The 24,312-nt window shown below is 44.0% G+C and overlaps 1 protein-coding gene across 2 annotated transcripts; it reads right to left on the reverse strand.

Annotated features, from left to right (window-relative positions):
* Positions 1 to 1,644: 1,644 nt before the first annotated feature.
* Positions 1,645 to 18,173, reverse strand: LOC135548474 (uncharacterized). Of its 2 annotated transcripts, XR_010456832.1 has the most exons (3): positions 18,035 to 18,173; positions 3,723 to 3,886; positions 1,645 to 3,391 (listed from the first exon to the last, which is right to left on the reverse strand). XR_010456832.1 is itself a non-coding variant. In XM_064978107.1 (2 exons), exon 1 carries the CDS (start codon positions 6,715 to 6,717, stop codon positions 5,470 to 5,472), a length of 1,248 nt encoding a protein of 415 aa, XP_064834179.1. In that variant the 5' UTR covers positions 6,718 to 8,923; the 3' UTR covers positions 1,645 to 3,391; positions 3,723 to 5,469. The 2 variants fall into 2 exon arrangements, 1 of the variants encoding a protein (XP_064834179.1); XM_064978107.1 differs by lacking the exon at positions 18,035 to 18,173 and having other exon boundaries at positions 3,723 to 8,923.
* Positions 18,174 to 24,312: the final 6,139 nt, after the last annotated feature.

Here is a 24,312-nt window from a genome sequence, read left to right on the forward strand (position 1 = left end):
AAAGTAGTGTACAGTGATGAGAATGACCTTTTGTATCTAGTAGGAGTACGGTTTGTTAATGAGGAGCAGCTGAGCAGAGTACCAATCTTGAAGAAACCATATGAGTTATCCAAACTGGTGGAGAGAGTGCTGGGTAAAGTGAAGGCTGTGAGGATCACGAGAGGCAGGCTTGTTTTGATTTCTTGTGCTTCTGCAGATCAGAAGGAACGTGCATTATGTCTTAACGGATTTGATAAGTTTGAAGTGTCGTGTGTGGCTCTTCGGAACAGGGCACTCATCAAAGGGGTTATATCTGGCACCTGGTGGGAAGTCGATTTTGAAGAGATTAAAAGATATTCCTGGAGTGATTGAAGCAGGTCGGATGAATCCTGTGGTGAATGGTGAACAAGAGAAGAGTCTATCTGTTCTTTTGTTTCTTGATACGGAGTCTCACCCTACTCAAGTACAGTTAAGGTACCTGTATATTAACTATATATTCAGAACATTTATCCTAAGACCAATACAGTGTGATCATTGTAAAGCTTTTGGTAATGTAGCAAGTGTTTGCAGAAGTGAGAAGCTAGGATGTCCAAGTTGTGGAAAGGATCATATTATGTGTTATAAAAGTGATGAATATGTGACATGTTGCAATTTGGGTGGGAACCATGACTCCACGTCTTCTGAATGCCCCACAAGGGTGAAAGAGAATGATGTGGCCAAAGTCAGGGTTGTACAGAGCATTTCATATGCAGCTGTGAAAAGGGTTGAGGGTTTGAATGGTGCACCAGAAGAGTCCATGGAAGTGGATAGGCCGACACTGCAGGAGGCAGGGGTTGCCTTTCACCAGCAGGATCCTGACATTTCAAAGGTAAGAAAGTGGAATTTGTGGCATTTATAGCTATGGTAATTAGTGGCACTGCCAAGGTTTAGAGAAAGCCCAGGAATATAGAAATCATAGTGATTGCGGCTCCTGGGGCTGAAAGATTTCTCAGCGAAGGAGTTACATGCAATATTGGCACAAGCCGGACCACCCTGGCAGGTCCTAGAGCTAAAAGAAGGAAGAAGTAGGAGTTTTGTTTGTTTTGAGAATGTACTATTTTTATTAGGGTGGATTAAGTTAGTTTTACTATTACGTATGGATACATGTATTTATTTTTTAAACATTTCTTTTGGGGGGGGGGGCTCAAATCGTCTAGTTGGTGGCGGCAGTGTAGTCTGCCGTAAAACCCACAGAAGAAGAAGATGAGGCTGCAAAAGTACTTAGTAAAGGGTCCGAATACTTAAGTAATGTGATATTGTGTGTGATATTTCCTTTTTTAATATATATATACACACACACACACACACACACATTTGGAAACAATTATAAAAACCTGTTTTCACATGGTCATTATGGGTGTAGATTAAGGGGAAAAATACAATGTATTTTCTGATAAGGCTGTAACGTAACAAAATGTGGAAAAGGTCAAGGGGTCTGAAAACTTTTTGAATGCACTGTATGTCTCTCTATTATGCAACGGAATGCTTGGAACATATTTCCAAATTAAAATCCATTGGAACTGATTTCCTGGTGTTTCCGAAAATAAAACCACCCGTGTGCCAAATTCTGCCCACCAGCTGGGGAACCCTGATGTAAAATGTACTTACATATGTAGCTGTAGAGGTATAAGTGTGTCGATGACCTATGCCACCCCAAGTTGAAACAAGAGCATGTGGAGCATTGCTTAGTAATACAGTACAATACAGGCTCTTAGATCTGGTAGGAGTCACTGTTTCACCCAGGGAAGAGGCTGGGACAGAAATAACTTTATGGAATTTATTTCAGACAGTGTCATTTTTAAAATGTAGAGTCAGAGATATGACAGATGCAGACGTGGATGGTAAACCTTCGCCCCAGTCTGAGGTCCAGCAGGTTTGTACTTTGCTCTGTTCATCTTTCACTTGATTCTGACTAGTCTACCAGTCCCTGTCACTGAAAAACATCCCCACAGCATGATGCTGCCACCATGCTTCACCGTAGGGATGGTGCCAGTGTAACGGGTGTGAAACGGCTAGCTTAGTTAGCGGTGCGCGCTAAATAGCGTTTCAATCGGTGACGTCACTTGCTCTGAGACCTTGAAGTAGTGGTTCCCCTTGCTCTGCAAGGGCCGTGGCTTTTGTGGAGCGATGGGTAACGATGCTTCGTGGGTGACTGTTGTTGATGTGTGCAGAGGGTCCCTGGTTCGCGCCTGGGTATGGGCGAGGGGACGGTCTAAAGTTATACTGTTACACCAGGTTTCCTCCAGATGTGACGCTTGGCATTCAGGCCAAAGAGTTTAATCTTGGTTTCATCAGACCAGAGAATCTTGTTTCTCATGGTCAATTGTCCTTTGGGTGCCTTTGTCAAACCAGGCGGGCTGTCATGTGCCTTTTACTGAGTGGCTTCTGTCTGGCCACTCTATCACAAAGGCCTTATTGGTGGAGTGCTGCCATAATGGGAGAACCTTCCAGAAGGACAACCATCTCCACAGAGTCACAGAGTCAGGACACTCATTTTAACGTCGCATCCGAAAGACAGCACCCTTCACAGGGCAATGTAATCAAGGTTTGAAAATGTTATGTTTTAGTCAAATATATCTGTTTTGGCTTCTTGCGGTCAATATGCATTCTAAAAATATTTTTATTATGTTCTGACCACTCAATAAAAAATAGTCACGCAGCTGAATCTAGTTGATGATCCTTGTTTTACATCCTATAATTTCCTTTTCATCAACAAGTAATATTATATAAAGGGTACAAACTGCAGAGTACACAACTTATGATGTGGGAACTGGCACCTAGACCAAAATCAAAGAAAGAAAATGTATAAATACATTTCTAATGCTTATTATTTTGACCATTACAACTGTCAACACAGGAAAAAAATACCACAATGCAGCACACACAGATGTTTATGTAAATTATTAATAATGAGATACATAAAATGAAACAGGATGGGAATGGCGGTATGTTGTGTTTGTGCCAGACAAGTCTAAACTAGAGCTAGCAGTCAGGATTTATGAAATTATATTAGGAAAGGGTAACAAAATATGTAGTCAACATGTAATTAATCTATGATAAAACGGGTTCAATCAAACAATCACTTTATTCACTGTTTTTAGGGATAGTGTTCTGGTGGTTTCCTTTTGATAAATGCCTGTCAAATAGACAGCCTGTGCCAGTAACTGTGCCATTTGAAGCATTTGGGTCAGGCAGGATCCTTCACAGCAGTGCATGTCTTTTCCTGCCTTTGCGGAGACAGTTGTAGACACACAATGGACCATTCATTAATCCAACTCACCCATGCAAAGTTATTTAAAAAAGCAGTATGACTCAACACATGTTAGACCATCACTGATTACTGTCTCCTCTATCTGAGCATTGATGTAGGCACCTGCAGAAAACAGAGACAACAGAGGGAGGATTCAAGATTGTTTTACTGGGAAGGCACTTTTAAAGGAGTATTAATCTATTCCCACTGTTGGTCATTGAATCCAGAATGTTTTTTCTTCTTTCATTTGTTATGAAAAAGCCAGTTTGTCCCTTTTGCATCAACTCAATAATATCATGAGCTTAAACCTGTATATGAATAAAATCATATCATGTGATCATTTTGTTTCCAAAAGAGAGGTTTTGTATTTTGCCTCAACACTGAGAAATATGGTAGGTAAAATCATTAAATAGAAGCACTAGTTTAATTCAAATCCAGAGAGAGAGACCCATACCTTGTGAAAAAAACAGTGCCACCGGGGCAAGTGGTTCGAATGCCTCCTTCCCATTGGCCCCTCTCCAGTTCATGGCATTTGTCAGGAGTTGTGTTAGTGTTCTCCACACAGTCTTCTTGGTGGTCATTCCTCCAGCCAGTCCAAAAGATGTGATCTGAAAGACACTGGTATGTCACAGAGATTATACTGATTTTAGAGTACTGCTTCAGAACAGGGTTATTCATCAGAGAGGGTAAAGCACCTTGATCACCAAGGGGTTGGAAAACCCAGGGCTGTCATTTCGAGGTGGAACTGCGTTCTGGGTCAGATTGAACGTGGCTTGGTTTGGGTGAATTGGTTTCAACACTACATTTCATTATTTAATTTTGCACACTGGTCTAGATTAGTGTCTGTTTTGGAGACAAGACCGAGAGAGACAGACACTCAGTATGTGCTGCTGGTTGTAACAACATTCGTAATTACTCATTCACAGAGACTAGGAAGAGACGCAGCAACAGGTCAAGGCAGTGAGACGAGGGTTGTCGGGTATAGGCACAGCTCTGACATGTAGTTAGCTACAGGACTTAATAGGAGAGAAAAGATGATGTTGAATTGACTACTGAATTAGGTCAGTGTATATTGTGGCCAATGGGTATCCTTCATTAAGCAGCATGACAGAATAATTTCACCACTGGTCATCTGTTATTTCAAGATGTGTGAAATTTACAGAAATCTGCCTTTTTTGTTCTGCTTTCTTCACTTTGGATATCGGAAAACAAGCATTATCAAGGTAGGCGGGGAAAGGGAGGGTATTGCCGAACTGGGTGCATTTATTGTTCCTAGTGCAGCTACAGTAGCTAGCCACACAGTCTCCGTTGAGTGTAATTTGTGTTCTTGGTCAAATCATTACAACTGTTAGTTGAGTGACTTGATAATTGTAATTCTGTAGACAGCTATTGTTACCTAGCGGCTGTGCACGTGACAACTACAATCTCTAGCTAGCATTTGAAGCTAGCTAGCTAAGTAACTACTTGATATTGTATTGTGTGTCTAGTTAGCTAACCATTTATACACAGGCTAACGTTACTTACTTATAGGCTACTAGCTAGTCATGTGAGGATGTGTTTGCTTGATAGCTACTTGAATTGTGTGTGCTCTGTGTATGGACCGTAGATGTGCAGCACTGCAGTGTGTGTGTTTGAAGACTTTCTGTGTCCAAGGGGGGGGGGGGGTCAAGAGCTGGGAGAGTTCAAGGTGACTGGATAGGGCCCGTCATGGGGAGCAAACTGCTGCACGCACACAGCCATTGAGCTATCGACAACCCTGTTGTACAGCCATCACTGGTATGACAGGGAGGGAGATGCGAGACACAGATGAAGGAAGTTTGAGATGTGACTTGGACTTTCTAAGTCTTATTTTACTGTTTCTGTTTCTCTACCTGCCTATGAATCTGGAGACACTGGAGCAGAACCACCATGAGTATGTCAAGGTAAGCCAGTCTGAACCAGACAACTGGTTCACAGGCTAGACCAGTCTAGATCATCTTACAAAACCTTAGTAGACTAAAATATCAAACTCTACAAAGTTACATTCAGTCCTCTCTTCTCAGCTTCAGGAACATGGTCCAGCGTGACGACAGCTGGTGGGGAATAGCAAGTGGATACATTTTCATACTGGTACCCTGTGGGAATCAAACTCACAACCATGGCATTGCTATCACCATGCTCTACCAACTGAGCCACATGGGTATAGAATTATAAATTAGGATTTATAATATTAGAATGGACATAAACCTTCTTATGATGGGACAAAGGTCAGAGCGTTCACCAACCATGGTTTGCCAGTGCTGTGATAAAATATTGTGTAAGATAATGAATTTGAAGAATTTATCTGTACTGTATGTTTTGTTAGCTAGGGCCGAGGTGACTTGGTTTTCATTACAGTCATTAAGCACCTCCAGGCCCTTATTCTGAGACATAGCAGCCTCACAGCTGCGAAGAAAGTCTACAAGGTCTCTAAGTTCAAGACTGTCCTTGGATCCTATCTTAGGCCATGCATTGAGCTTATCTCTGAAGGACTTGGCGATGAGGAATTTGTTTCCGTACCTTTCTTCAAGAATGGTCCATGCAGCATAGTAGGCTGACTCTGTTCCTAACATAAAGTAACTTTCGATGGCTTTCTTGGCAGGCCCACCAATATATTTTCTCAAGTAATATATCTTCTCAGTTGCTGGTATGTTCTTCCTGTCTATCAGAGTCTGAGAAGAGACCTTCCAGTCAGTGAACGAGAGTGGTTCTCCATTGAATGTTACTTGTTCTGGTATGGGGAGGCGGCTTTCACTGATTGATTCCGCTAGTAACCTGAACATGGTCTTGGTGCCATCTTCTTGCTGTGTGCTTGTCACAACATGTTGTGGTGAGAGACTGTGAAATGAGCCACGTCTGTGCATGACTTCTTTCACAGATTTGCAGTTAGAGAGTAGTTCTCTCTTCTCGTCCTCTGAGTTTTCATCTTGCTCATACACTTGCATTCGCGCCTTGGCAGCATTTAGTTTCTTGAGCACTTCTAGGCGCTCTAACTCTCTACGCTTGTCTTCTAGCGTCCTTCGTCTGGCAGCATTTTCTACCTCTAACTTGACTCGCAGCCTAGCTTCTTCTAAGCTGCGTTTCACAGCCTCAGCTTCTTGCTCCGCTGCCCTCTTCTTATCTTCATCTTCAAGTCTCTGAAGCTCTTCTAGTTGGCGTTCTTGCTTAACCATTACTTCTAGCTGGTTAGCAGCAACTTCCGCCGCAGCCTCTTGTCTCTTGACAGATGACACACTTGAGCGTCTGGGGTTGACCTTTGAGTTGCTTTGAGACTGGGAGGAAGCACTTGAGTGCTGATAGTTGAGACTTGACTTATGTGAGAGTCCGGACATGCACAAGGAATTGCTGTCCTTCCAGTGCAACTCTATCTGGTTACTTTGACCTTCCTCCCTGCCTTTTAAATTACACCTTACAGTCTTGATAATAGACATTGTAACTGCTTCAAAGCCATTCACCGGATTTTCTGTCAGAACTGGGGTTAGGGCTCCAGGACCTCATCCTCAATGCCCAGTGGATCCAGATCTGTCTCCTGTCCATCCTCCCCACCAGGTTTCTACCCTAGGTACAAATAAACAACTGAAATATCATATTTACATAAGTATTCAGACCCTTTACTCAGTACTTTGTTGAAACACAGAGATTACAGCGTCAAATCTTCATGGGTATGACGCTACAAGCTTGGCACACCTGTATTTGGGGAGATTCTCTCATTCTTCTCAGTAGATCCTCTCATGCTCTGTCAGGTTCAGAGACTTGACCTGAAGCCACTCCTGCGTTGTCTTGGCTGTGTGCTTAGGGACGTTGTCCTGTTGGAAGGTGAACCTTCACCCCCAGTTTGAAGTCCTGAGCACTCATGAGCAGAGCACATCAAGGATCTCTCTGTACTTTGCTCCGTTCATCTTTCACTCGATTCTGACTAGTCTCCCAGTCCCTGCACTGAAAAACATCCCTTAAGCATGATGCTGCCACCACCATGCTTCACCGAAGGAATGGTGCCAGGTTTCCTCCAGACATGACGCTTGGCATTCAGGTCAAAGAGTTGAATCTTCGTTTCATCAGATCAGACAATCTTGTTTCTCATGTTCTGAGAGTCTTTGGGTGCCTATTTGTAAACTCCAAGCGGGCTGTGATGTGCCTTTTACTGAGGAGGGGCTTCCGTCTGGCCACTCTACCATAAAGGCCTGATTGGAGGAGTGCTGCAGAGATGGTTGTCTTTCTGTAAGGTTCTCCCATGTCCTCAAAGGAACTCTGGAGCTCTGTCAGAGTGACCATCGGATTCTTGGTCACCTCCCTGACCAATGCCCTTCTCCCCTGATTGCTCAGTTTGGCCGGGCTGCCAGCTCTAGGAAGAGTCTTGGTGCTTCTAAACTTCTTCCATTTAAGAATGACGGAGGCCACCGTGTTCTTGGAGACTTTCAATGTTGCAGACATTTTTTGGTACCCTTCCCCAGATTTGTGCCTCAACGCAATACTCTCTCAGAGCTCTAAGGACAATTCTTTTGACCTCATGTCTTGGTTTTTGCTCTGACATGCACTGATAACTGTCAGACCTTATATAGACAGGTGGTGCCTTTCCAAATCATGTCTAAGCAATTTAATTTACCACAGGTGGACTCCAATCAAGTTGTAGAAACATCAAGGATGATCAATGGAAACAGGATGCACCGGAGCTCAATTTAAAATCTCATAGCAAAGGGTATTAAAACGTATGTAAATAAAGTATTACATTTTTTTTACATTTGCAAAAAAATTCTTAAACATCTTTTCGCTTTGTCATTACGGGGTATTGTGTGTAGATTGATGAGGAAAAACATGTATTTAATCCATTTTAGAATAAGACTGTAACATTAAAATGTGGAAAAAGTCAAGGGGTCTGAATACTTTCCAAATGCACTGTATTAGGCGAACCGCAGGTTGGTTGATCTAGAACAAGAAACAATATACAAATATGTTCACATATTCACAAAAAATGTAAAACATCTGCCACGGTCTGTAGTGTTACTTGCATATTGCATCCTGATTGGCCATATGCTAAAGATGGCCTGTGGGAATGTAGGGGTCCAAGAGGAAAGCATCTCTCTCTCATGGGGCTTGTAATGTGAAGCAATGTCAAGTTAGCAATAAATGTGCCATCGTAAAGACACACCGTTAGTAGTTATTTTACTCACGTACAGACAAGTTTGATTACATGACATGGTATCAGAAGTGGACTAGAATGAGTGTATTTGCTAACAGAGTTTAGCTTACAGTACCGGGTTGAAAAGTTTGGGGAAGAAAATCAAGGATGCTAATCAGCATGGAAGACATCACGGGAGAAGTGCAGCAGCCACCAGGAGCCACCCGTGCAAGGTGTAGCAGGAGGGGCACAGATACACGCAGATACAGGTCCGGTGTTACATTTAGCATACAGCCGCCGGAGCGGTTAGATTTGTCTAAACCTCAAGAATTTTTTTATTTTTTACTTTATTTTACTAGGCAAGTCAGTTAAGAACAAATTCTTATTTTCAATGACGGCCTAGGAACAGTGGGTTAACTGCCTGTTCAGGGGCAGAACGACAGATTTGTACCTTGTCAGCTCGGGGGTTTGAACTTGCAACCTTTCAGTTACTAGTCCAACACTCTAACCACTAGGCTACCCTGAACCAAAAGGATTAGGAGGTTTGAGCACTTTCATAATGAGAGTAATCTTCACACATCTACTGAGGAGAACCATATAAATACTCTCGTACTGTATAGGCGATGAAGCAGATTACATTTTGAGGGGTCTAAACCTAAATGAACTCGAGCAAAAACAGTATGGACAAAGAGACGGATTTCATGGATTCTTTATTGTGATCTATGAGAGCACACTTTAACATGTTATTTTAAATCGTGGAATCTTTTCCTGGTTAACTTCCGGCGCCGACAGAGATGGCCGCCTCGCTTCGCGTTCCTTTCTTACATTAGTACCACAGGTCATTTAGGTTTCATTACATACAGTCGAGAAGAACTACTGAATATAAGATCAGCGTCAACTCACCATCAGTACGACCAAGAATATGACTTTTGCGAAGCGGATCCTGTGTTCTGCCTTTCACCCAGGACAACGGAATGGATCCCTGCCGGCGACCCAAAAAAACGACTCCGTAAAAGAGGGAAACGAGGCGGTCTTCTGGTCAGACTCCGGAGACGGGCACATCGTGCACCACTCCCTAGCATTTTTCTCGCCAATGTCCAGTCTCTTGACAACAAGGTTGATGAAATCCGAGCAAGGGTAGCATTCCAGTGGGACATCAGAGACTGTAACGTTCTTTGCTTCACGGAAACATGGCTCACTGGAGAGACGCTATCGAAGTCGGTGCAACCAGCGGGTTTCTCCACGCATCGCGCCGACAGAAACAAACATCTTTCTGGTAAGAAGAGGGGCGGGGGCGTATGCCTTATGGCTAACGAGACGTGGTGTGATCACAGAAACATACAGGAACTCAAATCCTTCTGTTCACCTGATTTAGAATTCCTCACAATCAAATGTCGACCGCATGATCTATTATCTATCTATTATCTCGAAGAGAATTCTCTTCGATTATAATCACAGCCGTATATATTCCCCCCCAAGCAGACACATCGATGGCTCTGAACGAACTTTATTTGACTCTTTGCAAACTGGAATCCATACATCCTGAGGCTGCATTCATTGTAGCTGGGGATTTTAACAAGGCTAATCTGAAAACAAGACTCACTAAATTGTATCAGCATATCGATTGCGCAACCAGGGCTGGCAAAACCTTGGATCATTGTTATTCTAACTTCCGCGACGCATATAAGGCCCTGCCACGCCCTCCTTTCGGAAAAGCTGACCATGAATCCATTTTGCTGATCCCTGCCTACAGACAGAAACTAAAACAAGAAGCTCCCACGCTGAGGTATGTCCAACGCTGGTCCGACCAAGCTGATTCCACACTCCAAGACTGCTTCCATCACGTGGACTGGGATATGTTTCGTATTGCGTCAGACAACAACATTGACGAATACGCTGATTCGGTGTGCGAGTTCATTAGAACGTGCGTTGAAGATGTCGTTCCCATAGCAACGATTAAAACATTCCCAAACCAGAAACCGTGGATTGATGGCAGCATTCGTATGAAACTGAAAGCGCAAACCATTGCTTTTAATCAGGGCAAGGTGACTGGTAACATGACCGAATACAAACAGTGCAGCTATTCCCTCCGCAAGGCTTTCAAACAAGCTAAGCGTCAGTATAGAGACAAAGTAGAATCTCAATTCAACGGCTCAGACACAAGAGGTATGTGGCAGGGTCTACAGTCAATCACGGACTACAAAAAGAAAACCAGCCCAGTCACGGACCAGGATGTCATGCTCCCAGGCAGACTAAATAACTTTTTTGCCCGCTTTGAGGACAATACAGTGCCACTGACACGGCCTGCAACGAAAATATGCGGACTCTCCTTCACTGCAGCCGAGGTGAGTAAAACATTTAAATGTGTTAACCCTCGCAGGGCTGCAGGCCCAGACGGCATCCCCAGCCGCGCCCTCAGAGCATGCGCAGACCAGCTGGCTGGTGTGTTTACGGACATATTCAATCAATCCCTATACCAGTCTGCTGTTCCCACATGCTTCAAGAGGGCCACCATTGTTTCTGTTCCCAAGAAAGCTAAGGTAACTGAGCTAAACGACTACCGCCCCGTAGCACTCACTTCCGTCATCATGAAGTGCTTTGAGAGACTAGTCAAGGACCATATGACGTCCACCCTACCTGACACCCTAGACCCACTCCAATTTGCTTACCGCCCAAATAGGTCCACAGACGATGCAATCTCAACCACACTGCACACTGCCCTATCCCATCTGGACAAGAGGAATACCTATGTGAGAATGCTGTTCATCGACTACAGCTCGGCATTTAACACCATAGTACCCTCCAAGCTCGTCATCAAGCTCGAGACCCTGGGTCTCGACCCCGCCCTGTGCATCTGTGTACTGGACTTCCTGACGGGCCGCCCCCAGGTGTTGAGGGTAGGCAACAACATCTCCACCCCGCTGATCCTCAACACTGGGGCCCCACAAGGGTGCGTTCTGAGCCCTCTCCTGTACTCCCTGTTCACCCACGACTGTGTGGCCACGCACGCCTCCAACTCAATCATCAAGTTTGCGGACAACACAACAGTGGTAGGCTTGATTACCAACAATGACGAGACGGCCAACAGGGAGGAGGTGAGGGCCCTCGGAGTGTGGTGTCAGGAAAATAACCTCACACTCAACGTCAACAAAACTAAGGAGATGATTGTGGACTTCAGGAAACAGCAGAGAGAACACCCCCCTATCCACATCGATGGAACAGTAGTGGAGAGGGTAGTAAGCTTTAAGTTCCTCGGCATACACATCACAGACAAACTGAATTGGTCCACTCACACAGACAGCATCGTGAAGAAGGCGCAGCAGCGTCTCTTCAACCTCAGGAGGCTGAAGAAATTTGGCTTGTCACCAAAAGCACTCACAAACATCTACAGATGCACAATCGAGAGCATCCTGGCGGGCTGTATCACCGCCTGGTACGGCAACTGCTCCGCCCACAACTGTAAGGCTCTCCAGAGGGTAGTGAGGTCTGCACAACGCATCACCGGGGGGCAAACTACCTGCCCTCCAGGACACCTACACCACCCGATGTTACATAAAGATCATCAAGGACAACAACCACTTGAGCCACTGCCTGTTCACTCCGCTATCATCCAGAAGGCGAGGTCAGTACAGGTGCATCAAAGCTGGGACCGAGAGACTGAAAAACAGCTTCTATCTCAAGGCCATCAGACTGTTAAACAGCAACCACTAACATTGAGTGGCTGCTGCCAACACACTGACTCAACTCCAGCCACTTTAATAATGGGAATTGATGGGAAATGATGTAAAATATATCACTAGCCACTTTAAACAATGCTACCTAATATAATGTTTACATACCCTACATTATTAATCTCATATGTATACGTATATACTGTACTCTATCATCTACTGCAGGGGTGTCAAAGTCAAATGGACGGAGGGCCAAATAAAAAATTTAGCTACAAGCCGAGGGCCGGACTGTTCGAATGTTCATTGAAAATTTTTTAAATGACGCATATAGTCTAGTGAACCTAATTGAACCTACTGAAAACCTAACAAATATATTCCAATATGATCAGATAAATAAAGCAATATTTTCTTATGGCTCTGTCAGTAATCTTTAATTTTCAACAGACACAAAAGACAAATTTCCTTTATATAAAAATCCCCATAACATGAACATTAAATGAAAGAAACCGGTATTCAAGGCACCATCAGTAGCCTATATTTTCTATTTTAGCAACAGTGGGCTAAATTTACTTCAAAGAAAAAAACAATAATAGCAATTTTCTATCATCCACTCAACTGAAATATTTTTAAAATATAATTGGATTGAAATACAATAAAATAAAGTGCAAAAATCTATTAATCAAAAACAACACTTTGTTTAAGGAGAAGTAACATGCAGTGAAAACAAATATTAAACTTTAACTTTTAAACTTGAACTGAGTAAAAACTCTAAATATGTGATTGCACAGTAATGTTCACTTGTTTGAGGTTGAGGGTGATACTTGGTGGTGTCCCATCTTTTCCACAAGTTCATCAATGTTCGGGGTAAGGCTCTGAGCTGAGGAAATCCTCAGAATTGAGTGGAGGTGTTCAGCAGTAAGTCGACTTCTGTGTGATGTTTTGTTCAGGTTCATCAAAGAAAAAAAGTTGTTCACACAGGTATGTGCTGCCAAACATAGACAACGTTTGAGCAGCCTGGATGCGCAGCTGGGGCATTGTGTCGGGGAGGAAACGGGCGAACTCCGCAGCACCCACTGCCGCATATTTTGCCCTCAGTGCATCATTGCATTGGAGGTCAATCAACTCCATTTGGAGGTTTGGTGGTGAGCTTTCCACGTCAACAGCAAATGGGTTACCGAGCAGTTCCAACCTGCTTTTTTGTGCTTCAAAGTCAGCAAATCGGCGTCGAAAGTCAGCGGCAAGCATACCTATTTTATCAGCCAACTGTGCGCTCGGGAACGCACTGGTAGAGAGCTTCTCTTTCATGGTCTGGCAGCTGGGAAAGTGGCTCAAATTTTCTTTCCGCATCTGCGTCTCCCACAGAGTCAGTTTGGTTTTAAATGCCTTCACTGTACTGTACATATCAGAGATGACATGATCCCGACCCTGCAGCTGCAAGTTCATTGCATTCAGATGACTCGTAATGTCACACAGAAAAGCCATTTCACACAGAAACATTTCGTCTCGGAGTTGTGTTGTGTCTTTCCCTTTGCTGTCCAAGAACAGACAAATCTCCTCACGAAGCTCGAAACATCTTTGAAGCACCTTTCCCTGGCTTAGCCATCGCACCTCTGTGTGATAAGGCAAATCACCATGCTCCGTTTCTAACTCCGCAGAAATGCCTTGAACTGGCGGTGATTCAAACCTTTGGCTCTGATAAAGTTAACTGTGCGCGTGATGATGCTCATTACATGCTCCATTTTCAAGGCTTTACCGCACAACGCTTCCTGGTGTATGATACAATGATAAGCTGTCAGCTCACCTGTCGCGTTTTCCTCTTGCATCTTTTCCCGTATCTTCGCCACCAGTCCGCTCCTGTGTCCACACATCGCAGGTGCTCCGTCGGTTGTCAAACCCACGAGTTTTTCCCAAGGCAGCTCCATCTCATTTACACATCTTGACACCTCTTCATACAAATCATGCCCCGTAGTTGTGCCATGCATAGGACGTAAAGCCAAAAACTCCTCTGTCACGCTTAGGCTGGAGTCCACTTGCGGATGAAAATTGACAACTGGGCAATGTCAGAAATGTCGGTGCTCTCATCCACAGCCAAGGAATATGCAATGAAATCTTTTCCCTTTTTCACAAGCTGCTCTTTTAGATTGATGGACAACTGGTCTACTCTCTCGGCAATGGTGTTTCTGCTCAGACTCACATTTAAAAAGAGTTGCCTTTTTTCTGGGCAAACGTCACAAACTTTAATCATGCAGTTTTTGATGAAATCCCCCTCCGTAAATGGCCGGGCTGATTTAGCGATCTCTTCTGCCAAAATAAAACTGGCCTTGACAGCAGCCTGGCCTTGTGATTTGGCTTTTTTGAACAGAGCCTGTCGAGATTTGAGGCCTCGTTTTAATTCCTCTGCCTTTTGTAGCCTTTGTTCCATGTCCATATTCTTGTTTTTGTCCGCGTGTTTCGTTTCATAATGTCGTCTCAGATTATACTCTTTCAGTACCGCCACACTTTCTCCACACAGAAGACACACAGGTTTTCCAGCTACCTCCGTGAACATATACTCCGACTCCCACCTTGTTTGAAACCCCCGGTTCTCAGTGTCCACCTTCCGTTTTGCCATTTTTGATGGGTATCTGAAAGTTAATTTTACTGTGATGCTGACGACTGTGCCAATAAATATTGAAATGAAGCAGCCTACTGCTCGGTGCGTCACCGTTGCATTGTGGGAAATGTAGTATTGGTGCGTGTAAAAGATCTGCGGGCTGCCGGCTTGCTGCGGTCTGCGGGCCGGTTCTAATAATAAATCAAGATCATCCCAGGGGCCGTAAAAAACCTTCTCGCGGGCCGGATGTGGCCCGCAGGCCTTGACTCTGACATATGTGATCTACTGCATCCTTATGTAATACATGTATCACTAGCCACTTTAACTATGCCACTTTGTTTACATACTCATCTCATATGTATATACTGTACTCGATACCATCTACTGTACCTTGCCTATGCTGCTCTGTACCATCACTCATCCATATATCTTTATGTACATATTCTTATCCCCTTACACTTGTGTATAAGACAGTAGTTTTGGAATTGTTAGTTAGATTCATTGTTGGTTATTACTGCATTGTCGGAACTAGAAGCACAAGCATTTCGCTATACTCTCATTAACATCTGCTAACCATGTGTATGTGACAAATAAAATTTGATTTGATTTATATGGCCTTATATGCCATAGCAGAGTATTGCAACTATGGACTTTTGCACAATGAACTAATTAGTGATGGCAAGGTGTAACTTTAGACCGTCCCCTCGCCCATACCCGGGCGTGAACCAGTGACCCTCTGCACACATCAACAACAGTCACCCACGAAACATCGTTACCCATCGCTCCACAAAAGCCGCGGCCCTTGCAGAGTAAGGGGAACTACTACTTCAAGGTCTCAGAGCAGGTGACGTCACTGATTGAAACGCTATTTAGTGCGCACCGCTAACTAAGCTAGCTTAGTTTCACATCCGTTACAAAGGCAAATTGAAGAAGTGAAAAAGCAGTAAGGCTGCCTGTGAGGTGGAAAGGCAGCGAGTGGAAACTGAAATTCCAGCTTGAGAAAGCTAGCCATGAAAATGCTAATGACAAAAATCAGTCAAAGTGCACATCCAAGAGCACAGTGTACAGCTAATGAAATAGTGTGTCACTCCTGTGGGAAAAATGGACATTACCAACATGTGTGTATGTCATCATGAGCCGTAAACGTGAAGAAATGTTGTTTACGGCTCATGAACACATTGTCTGGGATCACATTTAGAAATGTCAAATTCTAAATAGACACTGGTGCCGATGTGACTGTTATCCCAGACAATGTGTTCAATCACATTTTTGCAGGAACCAGCAAGCCAGCTCTACAAAAACCAACAAAACCTCTGATAGAACCAGGAAGAGTGCCGCTGGACGTGATCGGCGTGACACAAGTCTGGATCTAAGAAAGGGAGAAAAGGAGACACTGGAGGAGGTATATATCCGAGATCTACACAGCTTTACTAGGCAGACCAGCGATCATAAAGCTTGAGCTAGTTGCTCGACTCAACAGCATTGATTTACAGACACTGAAAGAAAGCTATCCTAAGCTGTGCAGTGGTTTTGGCACAGTAGAACAACCATATACCATCAAGCTGAAACCTGGTGCAGAGCCCTACTTACTCCACGACAGATTCCTCTGACATTGCTGCCACAAGTCAAGATAGAGCTAGAGCATGTTTACGGGTTCAAGATTGTCACTTGAATAAAGGAGCCCACGGACTGGTGCGCTGGCATGGTGGTTGTCCTTAAGAAGAACAGTGACGTGCGGATATGTGTCAACTTCACCAGTCTCAATGAGTCCGTGTGTAGAGAAAAATACAAACTTCCCACTGTCGAACACACCCTTGGCTCACTAGCCGGGGCGAATATCTTCAGTGAGTTTGACGCGAACATTCTCGCAGATCCCGCTAGCTGAGGTGTCAGTTAAACTAACAACCTTCATCACACCTTTCGGACATTACTACTTCAACCGTCTGCCTTTTGGCATCGCTTCAGCACCTGAACACTTCCAGAACAGAATGGTGAAAGAGGTCACTGAAGGCCTGGAAGGTGTGGTCTGTCACATGGATGAAGTGTTGGTCTTGGGCCAAACACAGGAGGAGCATGATACAAGACTTCATGCCGCATTGCAGGAGATGGAAAAAGCCGGTTGAACTCTGAACATGGACCTGTCAAAGGAGGAAGTGAAGTTCCTGGGTCACATCTCGGACAAAGGAGGACAGCCCGACCCGGCAAAGACCGAGGCTGCCAAGGAGAAGGCAAAGCCATCCAAAATCAGCGAGCTGCAGAGTTTGAAGAATGGTGAACCAACTGGGAAAGTTCATCCCCCAGTTAGCAGAAAATGACAAACCTCTCAGAGACCTATTCTCAAAGAAAAATCACTGGTTCTGGGGAGCCGACCAAGTCAGAGCCTTCAAAGAGCTGAAGGAGGAGCTGACATCCACACCCACTCATACCATCACAACTTCCTGAGAGACCCTGTCAAAGACTGAACAGACTTGTTCACTCTGAAAATCACCACCTACCTCTCAAGGTATATGGAAATCGCAAACCTGTCACTAACAAAGTCTGTGGAAGTCATAGTTCATCTGAAGTCCATCGTCGCCTGCCATGGGGTACCTGAGGTCCTGGTTACTTGCAATGTCACCAGTAGTCCAATGTTCCCGCAAAGCAACGGAGGCAGACCGCACTTGCTTTGCTGGCCTATCGGTCAACTCCGCTCTAGAATGGGATGACAGCTTCATACCACAGTGCCAACACTCCCATCGCTGCTAGACCCATCACTCTTAAACACAGCTATGGTCAGCTCAAAGGAAAAAGAGAGGAGTGCGGAACAATAAAGCTTCAACAAGCGTCACAGAGTTAGCAATCTCAGCAGACTCCCATCTGGAAAACAGGTGTGTGTGACTGACTCAAAAGTCACAGGAACAGTGCTGAGGGAACATGCAGCACCATAATCCTACATGGTGGAAGTTTCCCACGAGTCTGTCCGCAGGAACAGACATCACCTCATCCCTATGAATGGACCCGAGAACAACAACGCTACGCAGGTGAAGATTCAAGTGTCTTCACGCTTAGCGAAATACAGTGAATTTGGAAAGTATTCAGGTCCCTTGACTTTTCACATTTTGTTATGTTACAGACTTATTCTAAAATGTATTAAATACATTTTTTCCCTTGTCAATCTACACACAATACCCCATAATGTGACACACCGCATTGCCAGAACCACCAACACCAAAGGTAATCATGGATATTCCTGCTACACCCAGAACAAGGTCTGGGTGAGCAGTAGTTAAAGACTGGACTTATAAGTCAAAGCAACAAGAACAAAAGACTGAGCTCAAAGTTAAACAAAATGAAAAAACACCTGTCAAATCGTTACAGTTCTAACTTACCTTTGGGGTAGATTTGTGTTAAAAGAAATTATATGCATTTTGGGTTAAAGTTGACAGAAAATATATGTTGATTACTATGTTGACATGTTCCAGAAGAACTAGGCAGGAGCAGGTCTGTTGCAACAAAGGCAGTCTACCATTTGTTCTCTGAAAAGGGGAGTTGTGGTGTTCATGAGGAAAGCATCTCTCTCTTGTGGCTTGTAATGTGAAGCAACGTCAAGTTAGCACAATAAATGTGCCTTCATAAAGACACACCGTTAGCAGTTATTTTACTCACGTACAGACAAGTTTGATTGAACGACACTGCCAAAACCAGAGAGGGAGCCTGGGAAGAAATTGCAGACAGAGAAAATGCGCAAGTGAAGTGGCACAATTACAATATCTAATAGACCTAGCAGACACACATGCCTGATTAGTAATAGTGCTTTCACTTTATAGAGCACTTTTATTGCAACACTGGTGATATGTGTCAAGGCTATGGTTTAATATGTACTGTAAGTTGTAGTAGCCTATGTCACAATTGTAATGGTAGGCCCATTCCATAGCCTATGTAGGGTGAAAAATAATGTATTTAATTCATAGTGCTTTTCGTGACAACACGGGCAACAATGTGTTATATGTTTAGTTGTAACCCCAAGGGAGTCACAGACAAAAGAAGTGAGAAAGATCATTGAATTGAATGACTGTTTCTGAAAAGGATTTGGTGAAAGTGAAAGTGTAGGTTACAGCATTCATGTATTTATGCTGTGAAAATGTGTTTTTTTCACATAGTTGTCACAGGCGTCATAAGAAGGAGACCAAGGTGCGCGTGGTAAGCGTACATTTTATTTTAAAATGTCGCCAACAAAACAACAAACACCACAACCGTGACGCTTACAGGGCTATGTACCACTAACAAAGTTAACTTCCACAAACACAAAAGGGAAAAAGGCTGTCTAAATATGATTCCAAATCAGAGACAACGATAGACAGCTGTCCCTGATTGAGAACCATACCCGGCCAAAACAAAGAAATACAAAAACATAGAAAATAGAACATAGAATGCCCACCCAAATCACACCCTGACCAAACCAAAATAGAGACATAAAAAGCTTTCTAAGGTCGTGACAGTAGTCTCCTTCATTTGGTCCAGAGGGTCTTTGAATGGGGGATGTGTTCCATCTCTAGCACCAATGACGTTGGAAAATCTGCAGCGTGAATTAGGCCAGCTTTAAACTTCATCTTGAAAGTTGTAATAGTAGAATGCACAAGGTGCAATTTCAAAATTGGGTAGTGCATCATCACTTCCTCTTGTCATGTTAGTCATTGCATACCTTAGAGAACTATTTATAACTTGTCATAAATGTCCAGATCAACTAGCCCATGTCAGCTAAAAATTTGCCCACATATATGTGTAAATCTTTTGTCACTCAAATATTACATGAATACACATTAGACATGGGAAAATTTGCTATAAAACTGCAAAATTGTCGTTGTACACCATGACAAAATGTGTAGAATTGCAGGACAGAAGCTTTAACCTGCAAAATTCTGAACAAGAGGGGTGTGAACAGTTTGTGCCATGAACAGTGCTTGTGCCCATAGAAATAGACGCAGCATGCAAGGGGAGTGCGGGATGTTCCCCAAAGCTTGAAAGGGAGCCCAGAGTGAAAATTTTTGGGAACCCCAGATCTAAAGGATGTATTTGAGGTCCAGAAAATACATTCTCTTTGTAAAGCACGAAGAACAGCACAGGCTCCGATGTCAAGTGGATTTAACCAAGAAGTGACAGGGCATAATGATGAACAAGTATCTGATTGGCTTAGAGGTCCCATATTTATTCACCAGGACAGGCTAAGATCAAGTTAACCTAGTAGGTCGCGCGTTTGCTTCAGAGCATTCGTTGCTATGGTTTCTGATCAGGCTCTCTTTCAAGCTTTCTTTCTGGAGTCGGAGTTTGCACAAGTTCCTGTTTGACAGATCTTGCGGAATCACTAATCCGGCTTCCAGGAATACCCCTCTGACAAATGCATATTTCCACATGTCAACAAACAGAATGTGCTGTAAAAATACTATATCTCCAGGATGAAAAATGTCACCACTCATCAGAACACCTGGGCATAGTGTGTACCACATTGTGGGCAGCAGGTAGCCTAGCCGTTAAGAGTGTTGGGCCAGTAACTGAAAGGTCATTGGTTCGAATCCCTGAACCGACTAGGTGAAGATTCTGTTGATGTGCCCTTGAGCAAGGCACTTAACCCTAGTTGCTCTGGATAAGAGTGTCTGCTAAATTATTAAAATGTAAATGCTGTATCACCAGTGTTTATACAAAGCTTATTTTTGTTTGTTTTGTTCCATTGTCTTCAGACAGAAACATGTTAATCTGTGGTTAGTCTGGGGGTTCATCTGAATCATCTTCAATCTTAACGCATACCCACCATGACCCCTCCACTGGAGCCTCTATCTGGAATCCAATAATAATAATAACTTACATAACATCGTACATACTTAGGCCACTACTCAATCCGTATCACAGAAGATCAGCGTTAGTGTGATTAGAATTTAAAGGCAATGTTCCCACATTAGAGGAGACGACATTCACAGTAAACTCTGCATATGTCGGTCCATCAGAAATAATCTTTAAATTTAAAGCTTCAGTGATACAGATTGTGATACAGTGATACAGAGCCCTTACAGCAGGATACCCGGGCCGACGTGGTGCGCTAAGAAAACAGAGGGGTCTTTACATAGCAGGTATGATGGATGATGGTAGGGAAACAGAATGGATTTAATAACCACTCACTTATTAGAGAATTCTTCTAAAGAAATCATGTAATATAATGTCGTAATCATCAGGCCTTCATCAGACCCCCATGTCTTTATATGATTGGTGATTCATAATATCTTCAGCAAAAACAGCTTTATCCCCTAAACTACCAGCAGATAAAAACAGATAAACAGTTTATAGGGAGATAAAGATGCTTGTGTTAAAATGGCTGAGACTCAGAACAAAGTATATTCATGTTGCCAAATTGACTTTGGGTACAGCCACACAGAGAGGCCCAAATCGAAATCGACCCCTAAACCCTACGACCCTATATGCACTTGTGGAGATTTGAGAGGATCTTATTGGTATAACACTGATTGAAGTGGATTTAACAAGTGACATCAATAAGGGATCAAAGCTTTCACCTGGATTCATCTGGTCAGTCTTCATAATGTCTGTACACTCAGTGTACACACTCATTCACACACTACATTGACACTCCCAAAAACACCCCCCCCCCCCCCCACACACACACACACACACACACACACACACACACACACACACACATAACACAAACACACATACACACTTCTACACTCATAATTTGCTGTTGCAACTCTGTTCATTATTTTACTCTTATTATTATCTATCCTGATGTTTAGTCACTTTACCCTGCCTTCATGTACATATCTACCTCAACTACCTTGTACACCTGCACATTGGTCTGGTGCTGGTACTCCCTGTATATAGCTCCATCCTTGTGTATTTTATTCCTCTTCTGTTACTATTTATTATTTTAAAACTCTTCATCGTTGGGAAGGGCACGTAAGCAGGCATTTCACAGTAAAGTCTACACCAGTTGTATTTTCCACATGTGACAATTACATTTGATTGGATTTGACTCAAACTGGAGCAAGAGAGAGAGAAAGCATCAACTGAAACTGGAAGAGAGGAGGAGAGACAGCATGAACTTAAACTGTAAGAGAGAGGAGAGACAGCCGTCCTTGACACAACTGGGACAGAATGTGAGCTATGGGAAATACAGGAAATGTACGTCCAGCTGGGAATCAAGAAGGTTCTCATCCCATCTGTGCTGTGTTTGCATCCCGACTAGCACCCTATTCCCTTTGTAGTGCACTACTTTTGTGCACTTGCCAAAGTAGGGCACTACCTAGGGAATAGGGTACCATTTGGGAAGCATGCACTTTAACTACTACCAGCAGACAGTATCCTACCAGCAGACAGTTGCCCATCCACTCTGCCAGGTAGATTCAGCTCCTCAGGCCAGCACTGGAACACTCTGACCACCTTCTCACAGCCTTTCTGCCTCACCACGGTCTCAGTGTGTGCTGCTATGGAGCTGACCTCCACTGCATACACCTACAGGAATAAACAGTGAACACAAGGCTCAAAAGAAAAGTTAGCTTCTATCCACTAATTCAGTTAATAGAATATCCTAAATATTGTTATATTGCAGGGAGGATGTGACACAGTGACCCTGTTAACATTAATAATAATATATTAGAATCATGGATGGGCCAGGCGGGCACAGAAGAGACTGATGACTCTGCTGCCAGAGCCCAGGTCCATGACCACCTTCTCCCTGAGGGGGGCACCGTTGGTCAAGGTGACCTGGCGGTACGCCTCCATCCTCACACGGTCACTCAGCATCTACAGGTGAAGCCTATGGGTAAGCAGAAACACAGACAACAATATTAACACATTTACATTACAGTCTATGTCCCAAAATACTTCTGGCGCCGACAGAGATGGCCGCCTCGCTTCGCGTTCCTAGGAAACTATGCAGTATTTTGTTTTTTTTACGTGTTATTTCTTACATTGGTACCCCAGGTAATCTTAGGTTTTATTACATACAGTCGGGAACTACTGAATATAAGAGCAACGTCAACTCACCATCATTACGACCAGGAATACGACTTTCCCGAAGCAGATTCTGTGTTTTGCCCACCACCCAGGACAATGGATGGGATCCCAGCCGGCGAACCAAAACAACGTCGCAGTAAAAGGGGCAGACGAAGCGGTCTTCTGGTCAGGCTCCAGAGACGGCACATCGCGCACCGCTCCTGAGCATACTACTCGCCAATGACCAGTCTGTTGACAACAAGGTTGATGAAATCCGGGCAAGGGTAGCATTCCAGAGAGACATAAGAGACTGTAACATTCTTTGCTTCACGGAAACACGGCTCACTCGAGACGCGCTATCGGAGCCGGTACAGCCAGCTGGTTTCTCCACGCATCGCGCCGACAGAAACAAGCATTTTTCTGGTAAGAAGAGGGGCGAGGGGGTATACCTTATGATGAACGAGACGTGGTGTGATCATAACATCATACAGGAACTCAGGTCCTTCTCTTCACCTGACTTAGAATTCCTCACAATCAAATGTCGAAAGCATTATCTCCCAAGAGAATTCTCTTTGATTATAATCACAGCCGCATATATTCCTCCCCCAAGCAGACACTTCGATGGCCCTGAATGAACTTCATTTGACTCTATGTAAACTGGAACCACATATCCTGACGCTGCATTCATTGTAGCTGGGGATTTTAACAAGGCTAATCTGAAAACAAGATGCCCTAAATTCTATCAGCATATCGATTGTGCTACCGGGGCTGGTAAAACCCTGGATCATTGTTATTCTAACTTCCGCGACGCATATAAGGCCCTTCCCCGCCCTCCTTTTGGAAAAGCTGACCACGACTCCATTTTATTGCTCCCAGCCTATAGACAGAGACTAAAACAGAAAGCCCGCGCGCTCAGGTCTATTCAACACTGGTCCGACCAATCTGACGCTTCAAGACTGCTTCGATCACGTGGATTGGGATATGTTCCGCATTGCGTCCAACAACAACATTGACGAATACGCTGATTCGGTGAGCGAGTTCATTAGCAAGTGCATTGGCGATGTCATACCCACAGCAGCTATTAAAACATTCCCAAACCAGAAACTGTGGATTTTGATGGCAGCATTCGCACGAAACTGAAAGCACAAACCACTGCTTTTAACCAGGGCAAGGTGACCGGAAACATGACCGAATACAAACAGTGTAGATATTCCCTCCGCAAGGCAATCAAACAAGCTAAGCGTCAGTATAGAGACAAAGTAGACTTGCAATTCAACGGCTCAGACACAAGAGGTATGTGGCAGGGTCTACAGTCGCGGACCAGGATGTCTTGCTCACAGACAGACTAAATAACTTCTTTGCTCGCTTTAAGGACAATACAATGCCACTGACACGGCCCGCTACCAAAACCTGCGGACTCTTCTTCACTGCAGCCGACGTGGGTAAAACATTTAAATGTGTTAACCCTCGCAAGGCTGCAAGGCTGCAGGCCCAGACGGCATCCCCAGCCGCGTCCTCAGAACATGTGCAGACCAGCTGGCTGGTGTGTTTACGGACATATTCAATCAATCCTTATCCCAGTCTGCTGTCCCCACATGCTTCAAGAGGGCCACCATTGTTCCTGTTCCCAAGAAAGCTAAGGTAACTGAGCTAAACGACTATCGCC

This window comes from Oncorhynchus masou, chromosome 11 (assembly GCF_036934945.1).
Source record: "Oncorhynchus masou masou isolate Uvic2021 chromosome 11, UVic_Omas_1.1, whole genome shotgun sequence".
Classification (NCBI taxonomy): domain Eukaryota; kingdom Metazoa; phylum Chordata; class Actinopteri; order Salmoniformes; family Salmonidae; genus Oncorhynchus; species Oncorhynchus masou.